At 41.6% G+C, this 24,719-nt stretch overlaps 1 protein-coding gene across 2 annotated transcripts in view; it reads right to left on the bottom strand.

Annotated features, from left to right (window-relative positions):
- The window catches only part of Hk2 (hexokinase 2), a 61,646-nt gene that overhangs the window by 17,602 nt on the left and 19,325 nt on the right, over positions 1 to 24,719 (bottom strand). For both annotated transcript variants that reach the window (XM_033765047.1, XM_010631599.2), the window contains exons 3-7: positions 7,240 to 7,388; positions 2,616 to 2,735; positions 2,023 to 2,118; positions 1,279 to 1,378; positions 897 to 1,080 (exon numbers count right to left, since the gene is read on the bottom strand). In XM_033765047.1, the coding sequence (XP_033620938.1) occupies positions 897 to 1,080; positions 1,279 to 1,378; positions 2,023 to 2,118; positions 2,616 to 2,735; positions 7,240 to 7,388 (649 nt within the window). The remainder of the gene's footprint in view (positions 1 to 896; positions 1,081 to 1,278; positions 1,379 to 2,022; positions 2,119 to 2,615; positions 2,736 to 7,239; positions 7,389 to 24,719) is intronic.

The raw sequence follows: 24,719 nt of genomic DNA, 5'->3' as shown, positions 1-24,719 counted from the left end.
TTTTGATCCCCGGTACCAAAAAAAAAAAAAAAAAAAAAAAAAAAAAAAAGTACCAAGTCTAATCAGGCTGCAGTGTATAACACTCAGGGTGCCCCAGGACTCTGTGGACGAGAAATGAGCAGCCACCTGTCCCAGCCTCACCTTCTGAGGCAGTGATGCAATGAGAGCTACCAAAGAGGCTTCCAGAGATCCCAATCTTGACCATGTAGACTTTTCTAGACTTTTCTATGTTGCTCACAGGTTCTACGAAAAATTTATAAATATAGCAAACTCTCAAATTATGAACTGCCTGACATGCAAACAACCTGGGTTACAACCAGAATTTCAGCTTTAACTTACAACCACAAAGTCTTGAGTTACAACTCGAATGCCAGCTGCTTGTGCTTCCAAATAGTCTCAAATACAGATTTAAACCCTAAAGCATTCTGGAAGGAACATTAAAGCATCCTTTCTTGTGTGGCATTAATTGAGAAATCCTGGGCCAATGTCTCTCTAAGGACACTGAGATCTGCCTGTATACAAGAGAAGACTTTGAAGGCTGTGTAGAGGAGAGTGAGCCTTCAACTGACAAACCTGAATTTCAACCAGCCTTTGCAAATCAACTGAGTCCTTAAGGCGAGGGTCCACTGTATAAGGGTGAAAGACAAAGGTCACACACTTAGACTATGACCTTCAAAAGTGACTGTCTGAAGGATGATCTGGTTTATCCACTCTATTGATTTCAGAGCCTTGTCAGAGATTTACGGTCACAGTCTCCTAATCAGTAGTACCTTGGCAACCTTTTCCATATAATGTTAATACTAAAAGATGACATGAAAACCAGTCCCTATCCTGAGCCGGCCCCAGCCCCGCTTCCAGCCTTGCCCCACACCACCCACACAGGGAGGGACACTCACAATTGTTTCCCGGGGTTCAGCGAGCCCATGTCGATCTCTTGGTCAAATTCAGTGCGGATGTCATTGAGTGTGCCATCGTCTCCAAAGGCCCCCCACTCCATGTTGATACACATTCGCCCCTCGTCGCCCTCTACCATGTCGATGTGGCGCATCTCCTCCATGTAGCAGGCGTTGCTGCCAGTGCCTGGCCAGAACAAGGGACCAGTCACCACCTATTTCCATTGTCATTCCCCACTTCATCTCCTCCTTCTTCCCCTCCAAAGTGACTGCATCATTATCATCAAATGTGAAATACAAGGAACTATCCAGGCACTTTCCTCTGTAGCCCACACCCACCATGCACTGGGCACTGGACTGTACTACCCTCATACTGGTCACTCACCCACAATGAGACCAATCTCACAGTTCTGGTCATCATAACCACAGGTCATCATGGTCCCAACTGTGTCATTCACCACAGCCACAATATCAATATCAAAGTCCTGTGGGATCAAAGAGATGACTCGCTATCAGAGAAAGGACACAAATGTGAAGACAGAGAAACAGTAGCAAAATACACAGCTCAGGGGTAACAGGGATGACCCTTTATCAAGCCCAATGCAGAGCCAAAGATGAGAGCTGGAAATCTGGGCCTAGACCCAGTCAGTCAAAGAGCACACGCTCACTCCCACCAGTTGTCTCCATCACGGAGGACAATTTTCCCGACAAAATCTCTATATTCTCGTTTGGAGCCATCACTGCACTAAGAACAACTCATTTTGTTCTCTTTTCTTTCTTCTCTCCCTTCACCCTCTCTTCCTCCTTTTCTTTCTCTCTCCTACGATAGACTTTTATGTTGTCCTCTCTCTGCCCTGTTTCACCTTCATCTCAACATCATACCAACTTTCTTACTTGAAGATGATAGTCAAGACTTCTTTATGGTTAAGAACCGAAGGGTTTTTTCCTCACACTAAGACTAAGATTACTGTCCATCATGCTCATCTCAAAAGTGCCTGGATAAACATAGCATAACAGAGAAGAAGCAAACTTCTCCAAACCTTCTCAGGTTGAGTGTGAGGACAGACAGTGAAAGAGTTCAGAGTGGGCCCAACAGAACCTGCAGACCCCAAGCACCTGCCCCACTTACCCCTCTCCGCTGGATGGCCTTCCGGATCAAAGTCACAATGTCTCTGCCTTCCACTCCACTGGATTTGAATCCCTTGGTCCATGAGACCAGGAAACTCTAGAAAGGACCAAGGAATGAATATTGAGTCCCCACAACTAAAACACAGACCACATTCCTCCACCAGTCTTCATTAGCAGAGACCTCTCCCAGTGGGCTAAAGTCATTGAATCCATAGACTGGGAAGTGAACTCAGGCTTCATACTAGGAAAAGAGATTAAATGAATGATTCTTTCTGCCCCTAAGGGGAAAAAGCAGGTTATAAACTGCCAAAATAAGAGATTCACAGATTCACACCATCAACTGCCAAGCATTTTTATTACAGGGGTCTTTCTTATAGTACTTTAGATAAGAAGTGTTCTTAAAAGCATGTGGAAGGCAAGAAGGGCACATCCCATATGTCTTCACACATTCCCACCCACACAAAGTATCAGCTCTCAACAATGAAATGTCTGCCCAACCCTTCAGTGCTGTCACTAATGCCACAGAATCAAGTAGCTCAGGAGTCCTCCCAGCCTGAAGAACAACGCATCAAAAACACTGGAGAACCCTCTTACCTCATCTAATTTAGTCTGGTGGCAGGGGAAGGAGAAGGTAAAGCCCAGCGGTAGCTTCTTGTCTTTGATTTGTAGCTTATCCATGAAGTTGCCCAGGCATTCAGCAATGTGGTCAAACAGCTAAGGGCAAGTAACACAGGAAGATGAGTGGGAAGAAAGAAAAGCACAGATTAGGAGAAAGGATTTTGACTCAGAAAGAAACTGGCTGCACCAGATCTTTATCCTATCCTCTGATGTCTGCATTTGCTCATCTATAAAATGGGAAAGATAACTGAACCTGCTCTCACAGGGTTATCAAAAGAGTTAAATGACTCAGTACATATAAGGGCTTAACACTTCATACTCATCAAATGGTATCTCCCGAGTTTTTGTCAAAATAACCGTGTGGGCTGGGGGAATCACAACCAAAGTTATCAGAGTCCTCACAGCCCCTGAGAAATGAGCATGTTTGATAATTCTATCACAGATGCCCAGCTGATTATCCTACAGAAAGCAAAGCCCGTCTCACGACCAAGAAGTACCTTAGCATCCCTGACTCTCGTGACTGGGAGAGAAATGGCTCTTTCTCTGTTCCCATTCTATGAACCAACTTAATGAAAATGAGCAACTTTTATATTTCTCCATTCTAGAAAATGAATCTCCTGGGGACAATTCAAATCAGCCCTCTTCTCACTCCAGGAAGGAAGACCAATGTTCTATGAAGAGCACTGCCGCATACGGTTTTTACTGGTGGGTTACACTCACAACTGTGGCCATGCTGAACAGGACCCAATGCTCCTAGGTCTTAGAGAAAGCTGTTTATAATAATCCAGGCTTCAGACCAGCTCTGGAGGCCACTGTCCCCAAGCTGCTTTCTCTCTCACTCAACACCCTCAGAGAGAAATTGGTGCTTCTCCAGATGCCAAGAAGCTGAGAGAAAGGGCATTCTCGTACAGAAAGTAATCAGAGGCCAAAGATCCTGTTCAGATTCCAAGGACCAAGCTGACTAGGTAGCAATATCCACAGCCAGAAAAGGGGAAGTGCTAATCCTGGGCCAGCAGCACCCCTGTCATTACCTGGGAATTGGTTAAAAATATAAATGATACCCCCCCCAGCAGAAACTCTGGGAGGCTCAGCAATCTGTTAACAAACCCACCAGGTGATCTGATGCTGTACAAACTACAGAACCTTATTTGCATTTACATAGAAAATAAGAGGTTGGGGGAGGGAGGCTGACAGCCCCACTGACACCTGGTGCCTAGGTAAGTATGGTCAAGGGGAGGGGCCCAGGAAGGCAGGGCCAGACTAGTCTGGGAGGTGGCCAGCTTTAACTGAGCTCCTGCTTCAGTTTCTGTTCCTCTATCTGATCCCCTGCAAAGTTAACTACAGCGGACCTGAACGAAGCTTCAACCTCCAAAATAAAACATCCTCAAGTGCCAAACTAAGGCAGGGCTCTCTTACCAAAGGGGTTGCCCACACACATGGGCCAGCTCCTTTGACAAATTTTAATATGTAAATAGCTTTCTAGAAAGATAACCAGTGAGTTCTAGTCTTTTGTTAGGAAGCTGAAGACAAATTGAAGGATATATTTATATATTAAATACATAGCATCTTCTTATTGACTGGTCAAACTTAGCTCTATTACAAAAATTTAAAAAAAGGAAGTTGCCAAAACTGTGCAAAAAAAGTAAAGCAATAGTCTGAGGTGGAAGGACCCTTAGAAAGCAGAAAACTTTCCTTTTCTGAGAAGGCTTCCCCTCACCAGCCCTGGCCCCTACGCCCTCTCTAGATGCACTCCTAATGGGTGGAGGTAAAGAAAATGGTCAGGAAAGAAGCCCTAAATACTGCCCACAGAGTAGCTACTGACCATCTGTGACTATTTTAATGCATTTGTTTGTCTAACAGTACTGGGAATTGAACCCAAAAAGCCTTCCCACTAACTAACCCACATCCCCAGCCTTTTTAGATAGGTCCTGGCTAACTTGTCCAGGCCAGCCTGGAATTTATGACCCTCCTGTCATCCTCCTGAGCCACTGAGAAAACAAGCTGTACCACCATGCCCAGCAGAACTTTTAAAAATTAAAATTCAGCTTTTCTATCAAACTAGCCACATTTCAAGTGCTTAATGTCACAGGTGGCTGACATTTACCATATTGCATGAGACAACTAGTGAACATGACTATCACTGTCCAAATATCCCTTTACTGGTGCTAGGTTCAAAGAACTTCCACCTTTTTAAAAAGGAGACCATCTGTTTCCTTGAACTGGAAGGTTCAGTCTGTTAGCTGAAAACCTAAGGATAAGATGCTTGGAAAAAGAACTAATACTTTCCTGCCATAAAAAGGTTCAAAGGGCATCATTTTAAGAAGTTAGAAAGATTTCCTTGTTTGTCTGAGGATCTGCCCATTTCCCTTCCTACAAGATACACCGTAAAACTCTTATGTAGCTACTCTTTCAGTTTGTGACCCACCGCTCTGAAATGAAAATCAATGTGCCAGAAGACAGGTTTTTAACGTGGGACCCATACACTGCCTGGGTTCTCAGTTCAAGACCTTTTGCAAGTTTGGACCTTGGTGGTTTTGGTCTTGGTTTTAACTAAATCCCATCTTTTAAATCCATGTTTTCCTTTAATTAAAATATTTATAACCAATATGCAAAAATATATTTGTACTAGTAATTATCACTAAAATAGCTCCTTTGCATTTCTATTTTTTTTCAAAATATTTTGTTCTTTTTAGGCATATAGTATTATTTCTCCTTCTCAGGGTGACAGACTCCTGTGTACATTGTCTTCTGGTTTTTCTGTTTCACTGTTATATAGGATTTTTCCCATTTATTCAAAATCTTTCTAATATCCCAATAATGCCATTTATTTCTTCCAGGTAGACATCATCGTTTTTATTCTTTTCTTCTATTTTTTATTTGAACCAAAACATTTTGGTTATATAATGTACTGAGAACAGAGGGCCAGGGATTTAGCTGCCTTGCAAGCTCAAGGTCCTGAGTTCAATCCCTAGACTGCAAAACAGGGGGGATACAGGGATGGAGAGAATTACCTTTCTCTATACCCTCTAACTGGGTGGGGTTTGAAGGATTTTTAAAGTTTTTCAAAGAACTTTACTGAAATCTTGAATGTCTGAAATGAATTTCCTCTCTGGATTGCCAGAGACCCATCTGCCTGTCCACAGACCTAGTCCAACTCTGAGGAACCCACTTGCTGCAGAGGCTTTGAGCTGCCTCGACCCTTCGAGTCAAACTGAAGAGTGAAAGAGAGGCCATGGAGAAGAGATAAAAATTGACCCGTGTGTGATCTTCACCTTGCAAGTCTTTTTCACAATCACAGAGAAACTTTTTGGTTTTGTCTTGTTTACTTGGTTCTCAAATATTTGTAATCTGGGGTTGGGGTGGACCCTTGATCAGCCCAACATATGAACTGAACAACTTGGGTTACAACCAGAATTTTAGTTTTAACTTAGGAACAAAGTCTTGAATTACAATGTAAAAGCCGACTACTTATGCTTCCAGATGGTGTCAGATATAGATTTAAACCTTAGAGAGTTCTGGAAGGAACATGACAACATCCTTTCCTGTGTGGGGTTAATTGAGAAATCCTGGGCCAATGTCTCTCTAAAGATAGTGAAATCTGCTTGTATTTAGGAGACTTTGAAGGCTGTGCAAAGGAGCCTAGGCCTTCAACTGACCAACTTGAGTTACAATCAGCCCTCACAAAACAAACTGAGTTCATAACTCAAAGGTCCACTGTAGAGGCAATAGGAAAAAAAAGGTGACCACATCTGCCATCATGAGGAATGGAGCAATGACTGGCAACAGAGACCAGGAGAAGAAATACGAGGAAGCAATTTGATGAACAGACAAAACCTCCTAAGGAAAAGTGGTACGAGTACCAGTTCATGTGCTAGGCATTGTGCAAAATCCTGAACAGGCATCCTCTTCTAATCCTCACCACAATCTAGGTTCTATAGTCTATCTCTTTATGGATGGATAAAACTAGGCTCTGCTGGATGCTTTCACTTGCCCAGAATCACACAGCCAGACTACTGAGTACAGGTACAACCTCTTCAGCACCTCCACATGGCAAGATATGGGGGAAGACAATGGAAGAGCCTCGCCCCTCTATGTCCTTCTAGACATTGTACTGGAGCCATGAAATACACTGTCCTAGGATACAGCCTCCTCCTCCCACGCCAGTATTAAAACCAAGAAAGCAGCAGATTTACTCTCAAGGCCATTCCCAAAGACAAAGGATTAAAAAATATCTTTTACTTGCTCTGCTCATAATCAGAAATTCCTTTCCCAGGAATGGCCTGGTTGGAAGGAACAAACAGCAAATGGAAAAACAAACGTTTTACTTCTCCTAAGCCCTGAGACCCATGACACAACAATGCCAGGAAGGCATCTTGCATCAATCTTTCTCCTCCACTCATTCCTTTTATTATCATATCCCATTAGGTATAAAATCTAGCAGGAAAAGCCAGAAGTCCAGCTGACATGAGTCTTTCCAGCTCTGCTAGTACCCAGGAATGTCTCGATGGTTCATCTTTCCATGGGTCAAGAGCAGAAGAAAAGGTACAAAAAGAACATAGGTATTTGTAGAACAGGACCTTTCCTGAGAAAAGGATCCTACCTGAGTGCCACTGCCTCGCATGATGTCCTCTGGGATGGCATAGATCTGGTTCTCAATCTCAACCTTCTGAAGTCCATTGTCTGTTACTTTTACCCAGAGCACACGGAAATTGGTCCCTCCAAGGTCCAGGGCAAGGAACTCTCCATGTTCTGTAGAAAAAGAAAGGACCATTAAAGTTTTAGGAAAGACAAGATCAAGCTGCTTCCCAGAGACAAATCACAACTTAAAACCCTGAGTCCTTCCATAAGCAATGGTCATCTGTGGGTAATAGAAGGTCATCAGTGGATTTTTTTTCTACACATATTTATGTCTGGTTTTCTTAATGCTAAACACTTTCACATTACTTTTCTACTTCTCATCAACAATGGGACAGTTTCACATCCAGCAATAAGGCACTCACCCTCTCACAGACTAGGTCCTTAGCTCCTTCAGCGAGTCTCATAGAGCTCCTGGGCTCCAGCAAGCTTACTGCTCTGTGGATCTGTCTGCCCCAGACCTGCTGCCAAACTGTGACCTCTGTCCAAAATTGACTTTTAATATTTTCATACTATGATGGCAATGTTCTACAAAGGGATGAGTTTCACGTGATGGAATGAAGTGGGATCCAACTGGCTATAAACTCAGGGACCTACCAAGTAAACTTTGCAGCCCCCTGCCCCAAAGAGCTCAGACTTACTAGACAGGAAGAGGATACTGACCCTAGAGTATATGACAAGATTTGGGACCCTCAACTGCTTAGTTGAGCCACAGAGCTATGAGGGGGTGAGAAAGAAAGGGGACTCCTCAAAAGTTCTATAGACACCAGGAAAATAAGAGTTCCTTCACACCAGGAAATAAGCAGTGCAGACAGGAAACATCCAGATTCAGGACAATAACAGCCAGCGACAGGGAAATGCCCCATTGTATGGCACAGAATGAAAGTGCTGAAGAGGTGTGGAGCCCAGAGAGGGCTATGGCTGGCAAGTGAGTGGTGGGCGGGCAAGGCGAAGGACAGGAGGCAGCTCGTCCACACCACAACCTCAACTGGTAATGGCTGCCCGAACACCTTCTCTAGACACGAGGTTACTACTTCCCAAGGGATTCACCTGGGGGCATGTCAGCATTCAACCCCTCACCAGTGGAGGCCTACCACTGAAATAAGGCCAAATGTAGATCCAGGGATAGGCTCTGACTACATAAACTAAAGGGCTTATTCTGGATCCAGGTCTCCTCATCACCTTTAGCCCCATGGTCCTAAGAAAAGCCACATCTTGCTATCTCCATGGCAACACAATCCAGTCTCGAGAGCGCCGAGAGGAAACCTGGAGCAGACCTCCTCCACTGGAGATTCCTCAGGACTCACCTGTACACACAGCCAGGTGTCAGGTGACACTAGGTGACTGGATATGAAGCCCATATTACTTATGCAAAACTCCTTTGTAGCATAAACAAGTTCCTGGGCCCTAAATCTCAACTGCCACATCTCTAAAATAGGAACAGCATACTTCACAGAGTTGTTGTGAGGGAGAAGATTGTCAGATAATGGGCCTCAAGCAGCCAGATTTGTACCAAGAACTCAAGACACATTCAGTAAGTGCGAGATCGGTTCTATCCAGGTTGTCTATCCAGCAAATGTTGCCCCACACCTACACTTGAGTCTCCCAGGCTCAAATGGCAGAAGACTATAACATCTACCCAAGAAAATCCAACACAGGAATCAGCTCCACTGACTTCAGCTTTTCTTCTGAGAGGATCACTAATTTCCCATTCCCTGCCTGGTAGCTGGGGGCGGCCCACAAGTCATCACAGTTGCTTGCTCACTAAAGCAACACCAACCCACCATGGTGGGAGACTCACCCCAGCCATGGCCACGGGTGACTTTTCCAGACACTCCGGTTCTGAACCTCCCTCATAGTGGGACCTCAGCCAGATTCCAGGAAATGCTATGTGGTGGTTGTCATGAGGGATGAAAAGGAAAATCAAAGATGAACTGCCTCATCAGCACGCTGAGGACCAGGACACACATGAGCTGCTGAATCAGTGAACAGAGGACTGAGGTAGCCAGGCCATCCCTGCTTGGTTCTCATCCAAGGCTAACCCAGCTGGGTTCACTGGAATGGCACAGCTCTATCAGAAATGTGGTTTTCCCATATTTTTCTGGTGGACTGAAGGGAAATGACAAATAATAAAGGACTGCTGAAAATTCCCAGAAATGCCAGACTCCTCTGGAACAACATCCCTTTGCCCAGTACCCCCTCTACAAACACAGGACAACTACCACAGCCAAGGACTGCCTCCATCTGAACCCAGAATCTGAGGCGGGCCCAGCATCATGACTCCACAAATCTTAAGGTGATCGCTCAGGGAAGTGAACAGACTCGCCTTCATCATTCCTACATCTACACTGCGCACGGCAGCCTGTCATAAAGCCGTGGTGAAGCGCTGGACTTTAGAAATTGTGGGCCAGCCTCATGGCTTCCAGCTCAGTTGTTTCATTACCTATGCGCCATTCACACAAGGCTCTCTGGGATGTCATCTTACCTATAGAACACAATTCATAACACCAAATTCTCCTAACAGTAGTGAGGCACACATGAAATACAGAAAATATTAAATATGTATATGTGTCCTTAGGCATTTATAATGTAAGCCAGTAGTGGCAAACCTATGGCATACATGCTGAAGCCGGCCATTCGTATCCCTGAGAATTCTAAAAGTTCGCCATCTCTGTAGTAAGCCATCAACAAATAGCTAACATCCTTAACAATATGTATTGTTTCCATTATTCTACGTCACTCCTCTCTCCTAGTTTTTTGGTCACTCCAATCCCTACCTACTGCTATTGGGAGCTCAAGATTTTCTTCCACTGAGAACTTTCCAGGACATCCCAGAAGCCCAGAGTAGAGCTCATATGAAGATGTGATGGGCTGTGGAGGACAGACACATTTGCAGATCTGAGAGAGAGCAGGATAAAGACTGTGGCACAGGAAAACAACATCCCAAGGGCAGGTTTCTCAAGAAAGGACAAAACTACATAGCAGAGGGCCCAGTATTATAGTCAGACAGAACATTCTGTAAGTATCTGGTGTTTGAGGCAACTTATGAGGAAACTATCTCATGCTGAATTTGCCCACTGATAGTTCATTTATTAAAATGTTTGAGTACCATCTATGGGATTTTGATGAAACTATCAGATCAGTGGTGAGGTTTCTTTGATTGCTAAGCATGCTATTATCTCTGGATAAAAGTTTTAACTTTTAAAAAAAATAATAAAATACAAACACCTGATAAATAATTCAAACAGTACACAAGTAGACAAAATGAAAAACAAACACCTCTTTCTTCTCCACATGCTCTAATTTTCTTGGTGTCCTTAGGTACAGTTTGTAAACACAGGGAATTGCTAGCGCTGAGGATGTATTTTTAATTTAGAAGATATTGCCAAATTATCTTCCAAAAAGTTCTCATCAATTTCTACTCAAACCGACCAACAGACATGCTTCACTTATGTTATGTAGATAGCAATTAATCTTTGCCAATCTTCTAGGTGAAAGTGCTGGCACATGTTTTAAACTTGGTTTCTTTAAGTTAACATTTTGAAAGATTGGCCTTTTGAATTCCTTTTTCTGTGAATCATTTATTAGTGTCTTTTGTCTTTTAAAAATATTATCTTCTTAATACTCTAAATGATCTTTGTGTATTAGGAAAATAGCCTTGTTTATTCTATATTTACACATATTTTCCCAGTTGGATGTTTATCTTTTCATCTTATTCACTATTTTTTGCAAGCAGAAATGTTCGATGTTTTATATTACCAAATATTTATGGTTTCAAGGTTTTACTGTCACATCTCTAAAAATTCTGAAGAGTAAAGATTATACTCACTTGTCAGCCTTTTAGAGTTCTGCGTTTCCTCCTAAATGTGGCCAACACTACCACTACTGTTAATAAAAGAAAGCAAGATATTTTATAGGTTTGTCTAAAGCATCAAATTTTTCTATTTTCTTATGTGACCTTTTTGGAAAATAAAAACAAAGACCCTCTCTTTATCTTTATTACTCCAGCACAGAGTTCATACTTTCTCCCTTACATCTGGATTATTGTGGTAATAAAGCAATGAAAAGACAGGGCAGGTGGGAAGGATATTTATTAGATTGATGGCCCAATATATACCTGTCCTCAAAGGAAGAGAAACTACGGCTTCTTAAGCAGCAGGTGCTTTTTTTTATAAACAGTATCTCCCTGATCCTCAGCAACTCTGTTAGGTCAAACGATTCCAACCAATATCCAAATCTAGGGCTGGCTCTTTAGTTATGGAAAAGTTGAAAATCCTCAAATAAAGACTTTTTCACTAACAATGCCAAGATTATAATAAGACCTAATAGTGACAGCACCCTCAGAGCAGGCTGGGTGAAAGGAAGTGATGTTGTGTCTCAGCAGGTGAGTCATTCAGCTAAGATCACGCAGGAATAAGTAAGAGCTGGGCTTTGAAGTCAAGTCTACCTGACTCCAAAGCCTGCGCCTGGCCTCAGTACCATACCCTCATCTTTGTGGCTCTGGTTTCTGGAAGCCATAAAGTGGTAAGAAAGAAAGCAAAAGCACACCAACCTTTATCAGTAACCACAGCCTATCCGCCTTATGACAGAGCCACATCCTCTCAGGCTCCACTGTCTACACTGAGGGGAGGGATATAGAGGTGAATGATGAAGTACACAGCCACCAGCAAGAAGTGACATGGAGGACCTAGTAAAGCTGGCAGATGAAAGCGTGTTTTAGTGACCTTTAATTGGTGGTGTCTCATACAATTACACCAAACCTTTGTCCTTGGCTTACAGGACGCCCTTACAGGAGTCCTCTCTATTGGAGACCCTCCTTATTAACAGGGTACCAGCTCCCCTCCAACAAAAGGGCACTGATTTTCTACTAAAAGAAAAAAAAACGTACTCAAAGATGTGGTCCACAGCAAAAAGGAACAGGAGAAAGGAGTGTTAAGTGTCTTTGTCTCCTCCAGACTTAAAGCTATTCGGCTACCCATGGCAAGAACACCTAGCATCTATTGAGGGCCTTTAGATAGACCCTCTGCAGAGTATATCTGTGCCGATCACAACTACAACCCCCTTCAGCCAGAAATAGCTGGAGCAATCACACCCTCTCTCCCCTCTTGGCAGTAAGGGGTACATCTTCAGAAGGGGGATTATAGACAATTAAATTAGGTAGAGATATTATAGGCAGTGAGACAGGGGTAGGCCTTTAAGGCAGTCAGGGAAGAAGATGAAAACACATCAAAACTATGGCTGGAGGCACATCTGAAGAAGATTAAAGTCACAATGGCCAGATTCACATACTTCCCTAAATGATAAATTGGAAACTTCAGATTATTGGTACCACCCTTTTGAGATTTCCCACATTAGCAGGCACTATTTCACTGGGGTGGGCCATTCCCTCTCACCCAATAAGACTACTAAGACTAAAACTAGAGACTAAGACTATAGATAATCAACCAAGTGATGTCATCCATATGCCCTTGCTACTAGTGGATCAATATTAGCTAAGCAGCTAAACTTGCAATTTTATTGATTATAATTTAACTCAATTTGTACCCACCTGGTAAATTTGCCCTATAAAACTTTCTCAGAAAAGTGGGCTCATTGGCAAACCACTTTCAGGTCCCTTTCTCTCAGGAGCTATCTCTCTCAATAAATTTTACTACTTCTAAGGGTTCGGCCCAGTCAGGCATGGTGGCACACGTCTGTAATCCCAGCACTCGGGAGGTTGAGGAGATTGAGGCCAGCCTGAGAGGCTACTTACTGAGCTCATGGCCAGCCTGAGGTACAAAGAGACCCTGTCTCAGGACAGAGAGAGAGTTAGGCCTAGCGGTGAAGGCTGAAGTACTGAAATAGCTCCGACAGTTTGTTCGGTGACTCCTTTTCCATCCTGGACTACCAGTCACCCCACTCAGTTCCACTCTTATCAGACACTTAAGGTCAGCAAGATAAAGGGGTTCCAATTTCTCCTGGGAACTCACCTGTCACAAGGAAAGGCCCAGGGCTCATATGGTATTTGACTAACCACCTGCACGTGACAATGAATGTCACCTTAGGTGATCCGGCATCAGTAATGTATTGGAACAAATCATTCCTCCAGCACTGTTAAAAGTGTGTATTAAGGGCCAGGGATTTAACTTAATGGTTCCACCACCTGTTTTGCAAGCACAAGATCCTGAGTTCGATGCCCAGTACCAAAAAAAATAATAATAATAAATGTGTATTAACAGGTGGCCTGGAATCTAACTGTGTCTATAAATTTTTTGAAGGGAGAGGGGCAAGAGTCAGCTGAATTTCCCAGCAGGGTTTTATTTTCAATCATTAGATACTTGCCACTAATTAAAATAGATCACCACCTGTTCCTCTCATCAGGCATGCAGAGCTGTGTGCCAGTCAGTGCTCTCAGTGATCTGCAAGCAATTTTGGTTTCATTTCGTATTTTTAACCAGCAGTGTCTCATCTAAGGCTGGAGCTAGAATCCAGACCCTTAACCATCCTGATGCTAGATAATTAAACAGCCTTGTTCAGGATAAACTCCAGCACACCCTCTCCCCTTGCCAAACAAGTGTTTTTATGTGGTACATATTTCCAGAGTCCTAGGCATCCTCGATGATGGCAAAGTCTGTCTTTAGCAAGGGTTAGGGGAGGTTAAGGTACAGCTCACTTCCTGCCCTCACTTCCAGTTTCTTTTTTCTGCCTGTCTTTTATTTACGTGGGATTCTACATCAGATTTCATTTGATTAAATTTGGAACTGTGATCTACTTTCAAACAAATGAATAACAAATTCTTTTCAAAAACTATTTGAAAATCAGTATGCTACAGGTCAAAATCTGGATCCAATCCATTCCCAGGTCTGAAAATAAAATACTTCTAATTCGGCCATTAGTTGTTTCAACAATGAGCATGGAAGCCAGTTGCTGAAAGCTTCTTTAGCTGCCTGGTGCTATCTGCAACCCAGCCCGTAATTTGCTAGGGAAAGGAACAGCTATAGTAAAATAATTAAGTCTGCTCAAACAAGGAAGCAAATATGTTGCTTCTCAGGAGGCAACATGAGAGAGCCAGGACTTAGTATGAAGCTGTTCTACAGAGAAGTAAGGACATATCAAGGACATGTGTGGAAATCCATATTGTGCTTGGGTGTCCGGTAAGGCAGGATAGAAATCTGATATAACTATACAAGATAGCACCAATTTGTGGCTATCAAAAAAGAGCCAGCATGTGCAAGGAGAGTAAAACATAGGGCTTACAGGACCTGGCTATAAGCATGCAACAGATCCCATTGCCAAGGCTTTGGTTCTTCACCAGGTCAGACTTACATTCAAAAGGGCTACAGTAGCACTGTAAGAAGTAGGTCTAGAGCCAGGGAGTCTGGCTAGAAGGTTACCATGATAGTCCAGTCAACCAGCAGTAAAGGCCTAGGTTCCAAGGCCATGTAGGGTGGGTCAAGATCCTGTCTGACCAGGATGGAGGGGTTTCCTGCAACATGGGATCATTCAGTGACTGAAACTCGCAAAATCCCAGGCAGATCACCATGGCCAGACTGCATTGGATCAAACCACAAAACTTTTTCAGCCCTTGTTACCCAATGCCTGAGACATGTAACCTTGAGCTTTGAGGTAGATCAGAGACACCCCCCACCCCGGACTTCCACATCCATTGCCTGAACTAGCCCTATAATAATTCCATGTCTCCAAAAGGACTTGACTCTTCCTGCCCTATAATAGCATTTCCAGAGGCTCCAAGGGACTGCACTGAACATCTTGGTCTTCCTTTATGAGGGCTTTGGTATTTTGCGGGGGAGAGTTTGCTTTTCCCCTGCTAGCAGCAATGGCCTGTTCTAAGAATGTATGGCATGTACTCTAATTGAAAGGAGTACTACAAAGATCCATCTCCAGGTCCTGGGGAGGTAATCCAGCAAGACACAGGTTTCAAGGCATGTATTTCCCATAAATTTGAAATGACCACCATCACTGCCCACATCTGGCAGCCTCTTCTCATATTCCAGGATCTCAGTTACTCCACGGCAATGCACACCAGCCTCCACTCAACAGCTCAGCAATATAGTAACGCCGTGTCATTAAAGGTATCAGATCACAGGCAGCGAATGATGGTACATGGTATAGCCAAGGAATAATCTGATTGTCATTAGTTTTTAAGACATATTAAGAAACAGTACGCTTTCCCCACATGAAATTGATATGCTGGATTCCAAAACAAAGAGATCAAGAAAATAGAACTGTTCCAGTTGAAAGAGGTAGGGATGGCCCAGAGCACATAAAGCACAAGGTGTGTTTGGATGGTGCTTCTTCCAGAAATAGTTAACACTCCAAATATGTACCAGTCACTGAGAGGTGTTACATTAGCCCCACAGATGTGAAGCCTCCCTTCCAAGAATTAAAACACAATTATGTTTTAATTCTGTATAGGCTTTAAGAGTATTAAGCTTTTCAGGAAAGAAGACCTGTATTCAAATCCTATTTTAACATGTACATTATTAGCTACATGACTTCAGATCATTTATTCAGAACCTGATACTCAGATTTCATCATCTTTTTAAAGGGGGATAACACAATTTCCTCTCTGGAGAACCAGAAAATTGGGACAGAGACACATGTGCATGCAAATACTTCATTAAAATTTAATACCATGAAGGGTAATGTATTTGGCACAATGCTTGATGCAGATAAATACCATTTACTGTATGGCTCTACCAGTACAATCTTTGGTTTACACTGTCAGCACCACCACATCAATCCACTTATTAAATTGCTGTGATGTTTGCTGTTGACTTAGCCTCCATTGCATGGCTGTTGCTATAATGCACAGCAACCAAGATAAGGGCTCTTTCAGGATATCGCCAGCTTCCAAGCAGTCTATCACCAGCCTAGCCTCCCTTATCATATCATGTGCTTGCATTATATGGCCTGGAATATCTCTCTAATTGTCTCATCTGCATAAGCTTTATCTCCCCGAGGATAATTTTCTCTCTCTAAAGGCAGGGCACAAGACAGGGCACACTCCTGCCTCACAGAGGCCCAGACTCAGAGGACTAAACAGCTAGAGCCATGTTACCAAAAGAATTAGTGTAATATGCTCGCCATGTGTGTAGGGCATTCAAACAGAAAAAACATGCCTCTAGCAGTGTGCTTACAGTCCACGCATTGGCCAGGGCACAAAGCTGACTAAAACCCCAATCTTCTACCTGCGTAGTTGCCTACTCTCTCTAAATCTAGTTTCTTCTTTTGTAAATGAGGTCCAGAGTACCTACTATTGAATCACTGTGAGAATTAGTAAGTGCTTAGCACAGTACCTAGCATTTAATAAGTCTATAATTTTTATCACCACCACTACTACCATCATCATTCCCTGGCCTCTAGGTCTGTCTGGAGGATGGAGATACACTCATCTATGACAGGAATGGACAATTCAGGGAAGGGTGAAAAGAAAGGGTGAATAATCAATTTGATGATGCCTTATAAGACACAGCTACTGCATATCTAAACATAGAGCCAAGACAAGGAGGTGGTAAACATACTAGAGATACTTTCTTTTCAACATGCAGCTGAGCATTTAGATTTTCAACTGAGTTATACTTGAACTTGCCTTAATAGTACAAAGCCAGCTCTTACTTACAAGATAATTTGATTTGCCCTAAAAACTTTTGTTCAGCAACTTAAGCCTATATAAGCTGTGAATCTCCAACCCTTGAACCAGGGCTTTCTACTCTGAAATCTTAACTCTGTCACCAAGTGGCCATGGGTGACCTTACCAATTATCAAAGCTTTCTTAAGCCTCTGTTGCTTTATTTATTTTTTTAAGATGGACTGTCTCTCTTTTAATGTTCTTGTGGAAATATACTGAACATTATATGTGCTCACTATTCCTGTATTTCATCTTAAATAGAACATAGAGCTGTCCTCTGAAAGAACAGGCCCATTTGATGTGTGGAAGATTCCCTGGCAGTACTGAAGTTCAGGCTAGTACCATTATCACCTGCACAGCTATAGCACAGACAAGGATCCCTGCAGAGTTCACAATGGTGCCATGCCTTGCTTAATATTTCTTTACCCAACTTTCCACAGCAAAGCCCAACGGGGGATAGACAATAAATCTTGATGGTGGTATGAAACATGCAGAACTCTCATGTTGTTGATGAGAATATAAAACTATTCAACAACCTGTGGAAACATTCTGGCAGCTCTTTAAAAAGTAAGCATATACCAAATTATGACCAAGAATTCCATTCCTATTTACCCATTTACCCAAGAAAATGAAATCTGTGTCCACAAAAGATTCATGCATACATGTGCATAGCAGTATTATTAATAGCCCCAAAATGGAAACTGCCCAGGTATCCATCAACATTCATATAATGAGTGGTTTCAATCATACCATGGAAACCAAGAGTGAACTACTGACTCATGATATTGATAAATCGCACATTAAGCTGATTTTTTAAAAAGATTTGCACAAAAACAATTTATGCTAAGTCCTAGAACAAAACTAATACATGTGGAAAATATTAAAATATAATCCTCTGTGTGATATCAGCACTCTGGGAGGCTGAGGCAGGAGGGTTGCCAGTTTGAGCCCATTTTGGCATCTTGGCAACTTAGCAAGACCCTGTCTCAAATTTTTACAAATATAAAAATGGCTGAGGATTTGCTCAGTGTGAAGGCACTGGGTTCAACATCCTGTACCACAAAAAAAAAAAGAAAAAGGCGACTATCGGGGTGGCAGGGTAGAGATTGAGGATGGGGAGTGACTGTGAAAGGACACAGGAGAACTTTCTGGAGCATACCTATGGAGACTGAATTAAATGAGTACATATATTTTTCCCAGCTCATCAAATGACACATTTTCATAGCATGTTAATATTATGTTAAAAAAAAAACAAATAGTGAACTCTAGTTGAACTCTATAAATGCTCAAGTTGTAGAGCTGAAATAAAGTTATTTCTGTAGTTAATTTTGCAATACATCAAACACCACAAGATGGACTGTTGGGTAGAAGATGAAAGATTATAAAGCAAATCTGGTAAAATATGGATGTTCACAATAGAATACTTTGAATATTTTTCAACTAGGAGAGCCAGGCATGGTGGCACATGTCTATAATCCTAGCACTCAGAAGGCTGAGGCAGGAGGAATTGTTACAAATTTGAGAACAGCCAGAGCTACACAGTGAGTTGAAGGCCAGCCTGATGAAGTGAGACCCAGTCTCAAAAAAAATAAATCAGCCTGGCCTCACTGCAGAAAAAGGGTGGCTCTGACCTGAAGATGCACAGTGACTACTGGCAACCCCAGGAGCCACCACTGGAGAAATGCACCAGTGAAACAGAACAGTGGATGCAGTGGATTACAGTGGCTGGTGAGTTCTTTGGGGTCAGACATCCCCCAGGAGAGGGTAATTGTCCAGTAGCCATCTTGTAGATGGGCTGAGCTCAGAACTCAGAACAGCTGTGGGCTGGCTCCCAGTGTCACAGTGAGACTGCCGACTTTAAGTCAGCAGGAGGTCAGGGAGCCAAGTTCAAACCAGCAGAGAACCAAGGTCAACTTGGCAGGAGGCAAACAGACTGTTGCAGGCTCAGCAAATCCAGTTCCAATCTTCACAGCCAGAAACCAGCCTAAACTTTAGTGGAACTAAAGGTGCAGGCTTGCCTCAATTATTTACTACCCTGCTGTAAAGCTATGGCTGGCTTGCTGAGATGAATCAGCTCAGATTTGAACTCTGTCTACCCATGTTGTCTAACGGTGACAACAGAGACATGCCTTAAATTAGACTTCTTTTCTCTTCTCTGGTTTTTGTTTTGTTATTTCTTGTCTTTATATGACTGTGAACAGTTTCTAGTTTTTTGTTGTTGTTCTGTTCTTGGTTTTATTTCTTCCTTTCTCTTTAGTTTCCCAATGTTTGCATAATCTTCCTCTATCCAATAGTCTTGCTTCTAATCTCTTCCTCTTCTATTTTTCTATTTTTTTCCCTCCTAACCCATTTTAAAATGTTCTGCCCTGAGGGTAAAATCACCATATTGGGGCTTAATAACTGCATACACTTTTTTTGGTTCATTTTAGATTTTGTTATATAACCACAAATTTAGTTCCAATGGTTAAATATGGCATATTAATAGTTAGCACAGTTTTCCCTTTTCTAGGTTGTGTTTGCTGCTATTGTGATTGCTGATCATACCAAGGTTATATAATTATGCTAATCAGTTTTTCTTCATGGTATGCCAAGACTCAAATTGCCTAAGGGTCTTAAATACTATGTCACAATTCCAAAGAACCAAGGGCTGGGCCAAGGTGGCAGCAACTTCTCATCCCCAATAAATTGAAGAGGTAAGACCTTGCAATAGATTCAAAACCCAAAAGCCAGATACATCTGGAAAACACCTCTGAGAAGGAGTCATTTCCTAAGGGCTTTAAATGCTAGCAATAAAGCTACTCACAAGTAATTTACAAGCACCAGTCCAATAATTAAACTAAAAAGAAAAGAAAAGAAAATGAGAAGACATTTAAACAAGATGCAGCCTCAGACTTTCAGCTAACCAAAGGCAAATCTACAGGGCAATGAGATGGAACAATCCAAAAGCCACCCCCCTGGACTCTCTTAACTGGTAACAGCAGAAGTAACAAAGCAGATGAACAAGGCTCTAGAAAAAAAATCAAAGCAGGGGCAGGGATGTAGTTCAGTGGCTCCGTACCTGCTTAGCAAGTGCAAGGTCCTGAGTTCAATCTCCAGTATCCCACTCCCCCAAAAAAATCAAAGTGGAAGTCATGTCTCAGATAACTACAGAGATGGTGCCTAAAATGAAAGACATGGTTAATGACTCCAAAGCAAACAGATTAAAAAAAAAAAAAAAAGCTCAGGAAAATAATGGAAACCCATGAATGTCAACCAGAGGAAAGAAGACCCATGAAACAAATTTAAACATATCCAAGGAGACTAAAACTTCCATTGAAAGTATACACAGCAGAATGAGCCAATCTGAAAACAGAGTATCAGATATAGAAGGATTGTGGTTAGTGATCATTAAAAGATTTCTTAAAAATAGCAAGAGACCACAAGAACCAATCCAACAGCTGCTGGATGATACAAAGAATAACATAAGATTGATCAGAGGCATTGAAAAATCAGGAGATAGTGCAAATGGCATAAAAAACCTGTTCATAGAAGTGATGGCAGAAAACTTCCCAAATGGAAAAAATTGACATAAAGGTAAGTGAGGCATATAGGACTCCAATTAGAAGTGATCAAAAAAAAAAAAATCTTCCCCAAAGCCTATAATAGTCAAGACTCCAGAAATTCAACACAGGGACAGAATGTTAAAAGTTGTTAGAGAAAAGGAACAAATCACCTATAAAGGAAAGCCCATCAGAATCACAACAAACTTCTCAACCCAAACCCTCCAAGTCAAGAAGAGCTTGGAGGGAAGTGCTTCAAACCCCAAAAGAAAACCTCCAACCCAGAATGATGTACCCTGCAAAGCTATCTTTCAAAAGTGTTGGAGAAATAAGATACTTCCATGATGAGGAACACCTGAGGAAATTCATGAATGGCAACCATCACTCCAATGTTCTGAAGGATATTCTAGAAAGAGATAACAAGGATTACAACTCCATGAGTCCCAACAGAATCAATCCAGTCAAGGCAAGAAATTGAACAGAACAGGCACACCAACTAGAGGAAAATAACATGTCAAGTATAAGTAAATACACATCAGTCATAACCATCAATGTTAATGGTCTCAATGCACCAATCTAAAGAAACAGGCTGGCAAAATGGATCAAGAAGCAAAACCCAACAATATGCTGCATACAAGAAACACATTTGATTTAAAAAAAAAAAAATCAGTGAATGTCAAAGGGTAGAAAACAATACTCCATGTAACAGAAACCTGAGAAGAAAAAGCAGTAACAGGTATTCTATTTGCAGACAAAGTAGATTTCAAGCAAAGACTGATTAAGAAAGACACAGAAGTCATTACATGCTGGTAAAGGGAACAATCCCAGAGGAAGAGATAATAATCATAAATATACATGCACCAAATGGCAGTGCATAAACTATATAAAACAAATATCAACAGACATGCAAAATCAAATAAGCACTAATACAGTTGTGCTACCATTGTAATGGGGGAACTCAATATCCAATATCACAAATAGGCAGATCAACTAGACCCCCCCCAAAAAAAATGAAATTAGAAGTGAACCAAACTTTTGAACAAATGGACATAGACATCTACAGAGTATTCCACCCCACAACATCAGAATATATTCTTCTCAGTTATATTCTCCAAAACAGAGCATATACTAGCTTATAGAACATGTGTAGGTAAATGCAAAGAAATTAAAATTATCCTATGCATATTATCAGACCATAGTATAATGAAATTGGAAATCAATGGCAAAAGAAACCACAAAAACTTCATAAACATATGGAAATTAAACAACACCCTCCTGAACAACCTGAGTCACCAACAAAATCAAAAATTCAATACATACAAAATACATAACAAGAAAATCAGGGCAGTTAACATTTCCATCTCCCTAAACTTTTTTTTTAAGTTTAATATATAAAAATTGCATATTCTCCGGCTAACACTAAATTCAATCATCAGAGTAATATATTCTGGAGCCATTTTTTCTATTACACTTGCCAGTCATGTTTCTTCATACATGTAGTCCACTCAAAGTTGGCCTCAAATACCTCCTCCCCAAAGAGCCCAGTGGCTTCAGAAATCCACTGCCTTCTCACCAAGAACCATAAGCCAGGACTTACAGGTTCCATTTTCCTCCAGTGTAACGGAGGAACACACCAAAAATAGATGCCCTGAAACTTCCTGAATTCTCTCCTACACCTTCCACCTAGACTTTTATTATGACTAGATGTGTGGGGTCCTGAATGAGATACATTCTTGCTCCAAAATGTAGACCCTCTGATGAGGATAAGCCCTCAATCTACTCACTCAACACCAGTCTCCTTCAAAAGAAAGGACCCAGGAGGCTCACTTTTCCTTTCTCAGTAAAATTTGCACCAACAACTCCTTTTACCCTGATGCGTTTTAGCTACAGGAGTGCGACTCTAGCACACACAGGTTATATAGCTGGTTCTCCTTTATGTCTCAGAGAACCAGTGCTGATGTTTCCTCTTTTCATCAAGGCAGAAATGGAGAAACACAGCATAAACTAACAGCTTGAATTGAAATCCAATTACCTAGATTTCTGCTCCTCACCTAACTCCCCACATACTTGACACTACATTATTTTATAACTGGCAAGTAGCTAAGAATATTAGAGTTGCCAATCTACTAGAGCAAGACTGGGGTAGGGGAATGGAAAAAAACAAGAACCCAGATATAGCATGTAAAGGTACAAGATCCCAGTGATGAATGTTAATGTACTGTCTACCTAAAAAATATCAATAAACTTAATGGTTAAAAAAAAAAGAAAAAAGCCTGGGGTGAGAGTCATTTAAGGAAGTAGCTTTCTTTTTTAAATTCATATTTTTATTAGTACATTTTTGCAGCACATAATGATTACTTCATCATGGGGGATTTGTGTGTGTGTGTGTATGGCACACTGTAATTCTTTTGTGGTTGTTCTTGTTCCCTTTCCCTTCCTCCAACTGTTCTACCCTTCCTCACTTACAAAAGTTCTATTTCCACTTTTTTCTTTCATTTTTCTTTAAATCCCTTTCCCCTTCCTCTCTTGCCCCATCTTGCTTCTCTTGCTCCCTTTCCCATTTGAAAAGGTTATTCCTACTTCTTAATATATACCCTCCATTTTGCTCCTTATTTTGGTTTCTAGCACAAGAGAAACAATGTTATTTAAGTGTGTGTCTGATTTATTTCACTTAAGATTATGAAGTCAAGATGTATCTGTTTACCTTAAAATGTATCAAGTTTATCCTTCACGGCATATTCTATATCCATTTTTTCATGTGCTTATTTGGCCATTTCTACTTCTTTATTTGAGAAGTGTATATTCATTATTCATTTCACTCGCCCATTTTTTTACTGAAAGTCTTTAAATTTGAGGGGTTTTTTTTTGTTTTTTTGTTTTTTTGTTTTTTTTTTTTTTGGTTCTTAATACATTCTAGATACTAGTCATTGGTCTGAGGAGTAGAAAGGAAACATTTTCCCATTCTGTAAGTTGTCTCTTCACTCTTTTGGTGGTTTCCTTTGCTGTGCAGAAGCTTTGATGTGATCCCATTTGATGATCCTCTGTAATATTTCCTGTGCAACCAGGATTTTGTTCATAAAGTCTTTAAGGCAGCAACTTTCAAAGTGCCAAGTTGAAAAACATTTTGTAGATTCTGGCTACATAGATTCTTTCTTAAAGAATGGGAAATAGATCTAACTGCATCACATTTAAGAATAAATCCCTGAATCTTGTGTCATTTCATATAAACATTTATGTGTATGAGTCTTTTGCTGTAAGGATATAGTTCCAAAAAGTTAGAAAGCTGGGGCCAGGGATTTAGCTCAGTGGCATTGCACCTGCCTTGCAAGTGCAAGGTCCTGAGTTTGATCCCTGGTACCAAAAAAAAAAAAAAAAAGTTAAAAAGCTATTGATTTAAGGATTAGCTCCTTCTAGATTTGATGTTTTAATTCCTCTGGTTTAAAAAGTAATGCTAGAAATGAACCAAGGCTCTGATAAAAACCATGTTAAGTAGGCAATACTGGAGTAAAGGTCATGGGCCTTCTGCGGCAAAATACATAATCACCAATAGCAGCAACAGAAGCCCAGGCCCCAGCCTCGGCCAGGAAGCAGGTGCATGGGTAAGGCCCATGGCTACATTTGACTGGATTCAGGCAGAAGGCTACAGGCCCTGTCTGTTCACCACCCCCAGCCTTCCTTCCCAGCACTTCACTGGGGTTGTCTACAACGAAGAATCTTCATTCTGGCTAGTCTTTATCAATTTGGGAGCCCCCCCCATCCCCATCTTTGCTGCCACATTCCATAACTCACACCAGCTGACGAAAATTGAACTCAAAAGCCATGATGTCAATCATTTGACAGTTCATGCTCTCATTTTCATCTGCTCAGTCCCACTTTCCTTTCTCTCTGCAGAAACAGCCCCTATCAGCTATATGTTGGACATGTTCAGTATCTATCCTAATACTTTTAGAATGTATCTCTATGTGTGTGCACTAGGCTTAGCTTCTCTTTGGCTACACGATTTGGGGCAAGCTTTTGGACCATTAAAAGCCTCAAATTTCTCACCTGAAAATGTGGATGAAATGTGTACATACTTCATATAGTTTTGTGAAAAGTAAGCAAGTTAACACATGTGAGTACTCAGAATAATCCTTGGCCCATAATCTGTCTTTGGATATTTATGGCACTTAGTGTGAGTGCTGAAATAAATAAGGACCAGGTAAATACATCAGAATGTCAAACAGCAGCAATACAAGTGGGTGTGGTTTCTCTCTGAAAGTAAATGTGCCCATCTAG

This window comes from Fukomys damarensis, unplaced genomic scaffold, assembly GCF_012274545.1.
Source record: "Fukomys damarensis isolate Sample0158 unplaced genomic scaffold, DMR_v1.0_HiC HiC_scaffold_2, whole genome shotgun sequence".
NCBI classification, from domain to species: domain Eukaryota; kingdom Metazoa; phylum Chordata; class Mammalia; order Rodentia; family Bathyergidae; genus Fukomys; species Fukomys damarensis.
This window is presented reverse-complemented; position numbering and strand designations above follow the sequence as displayed.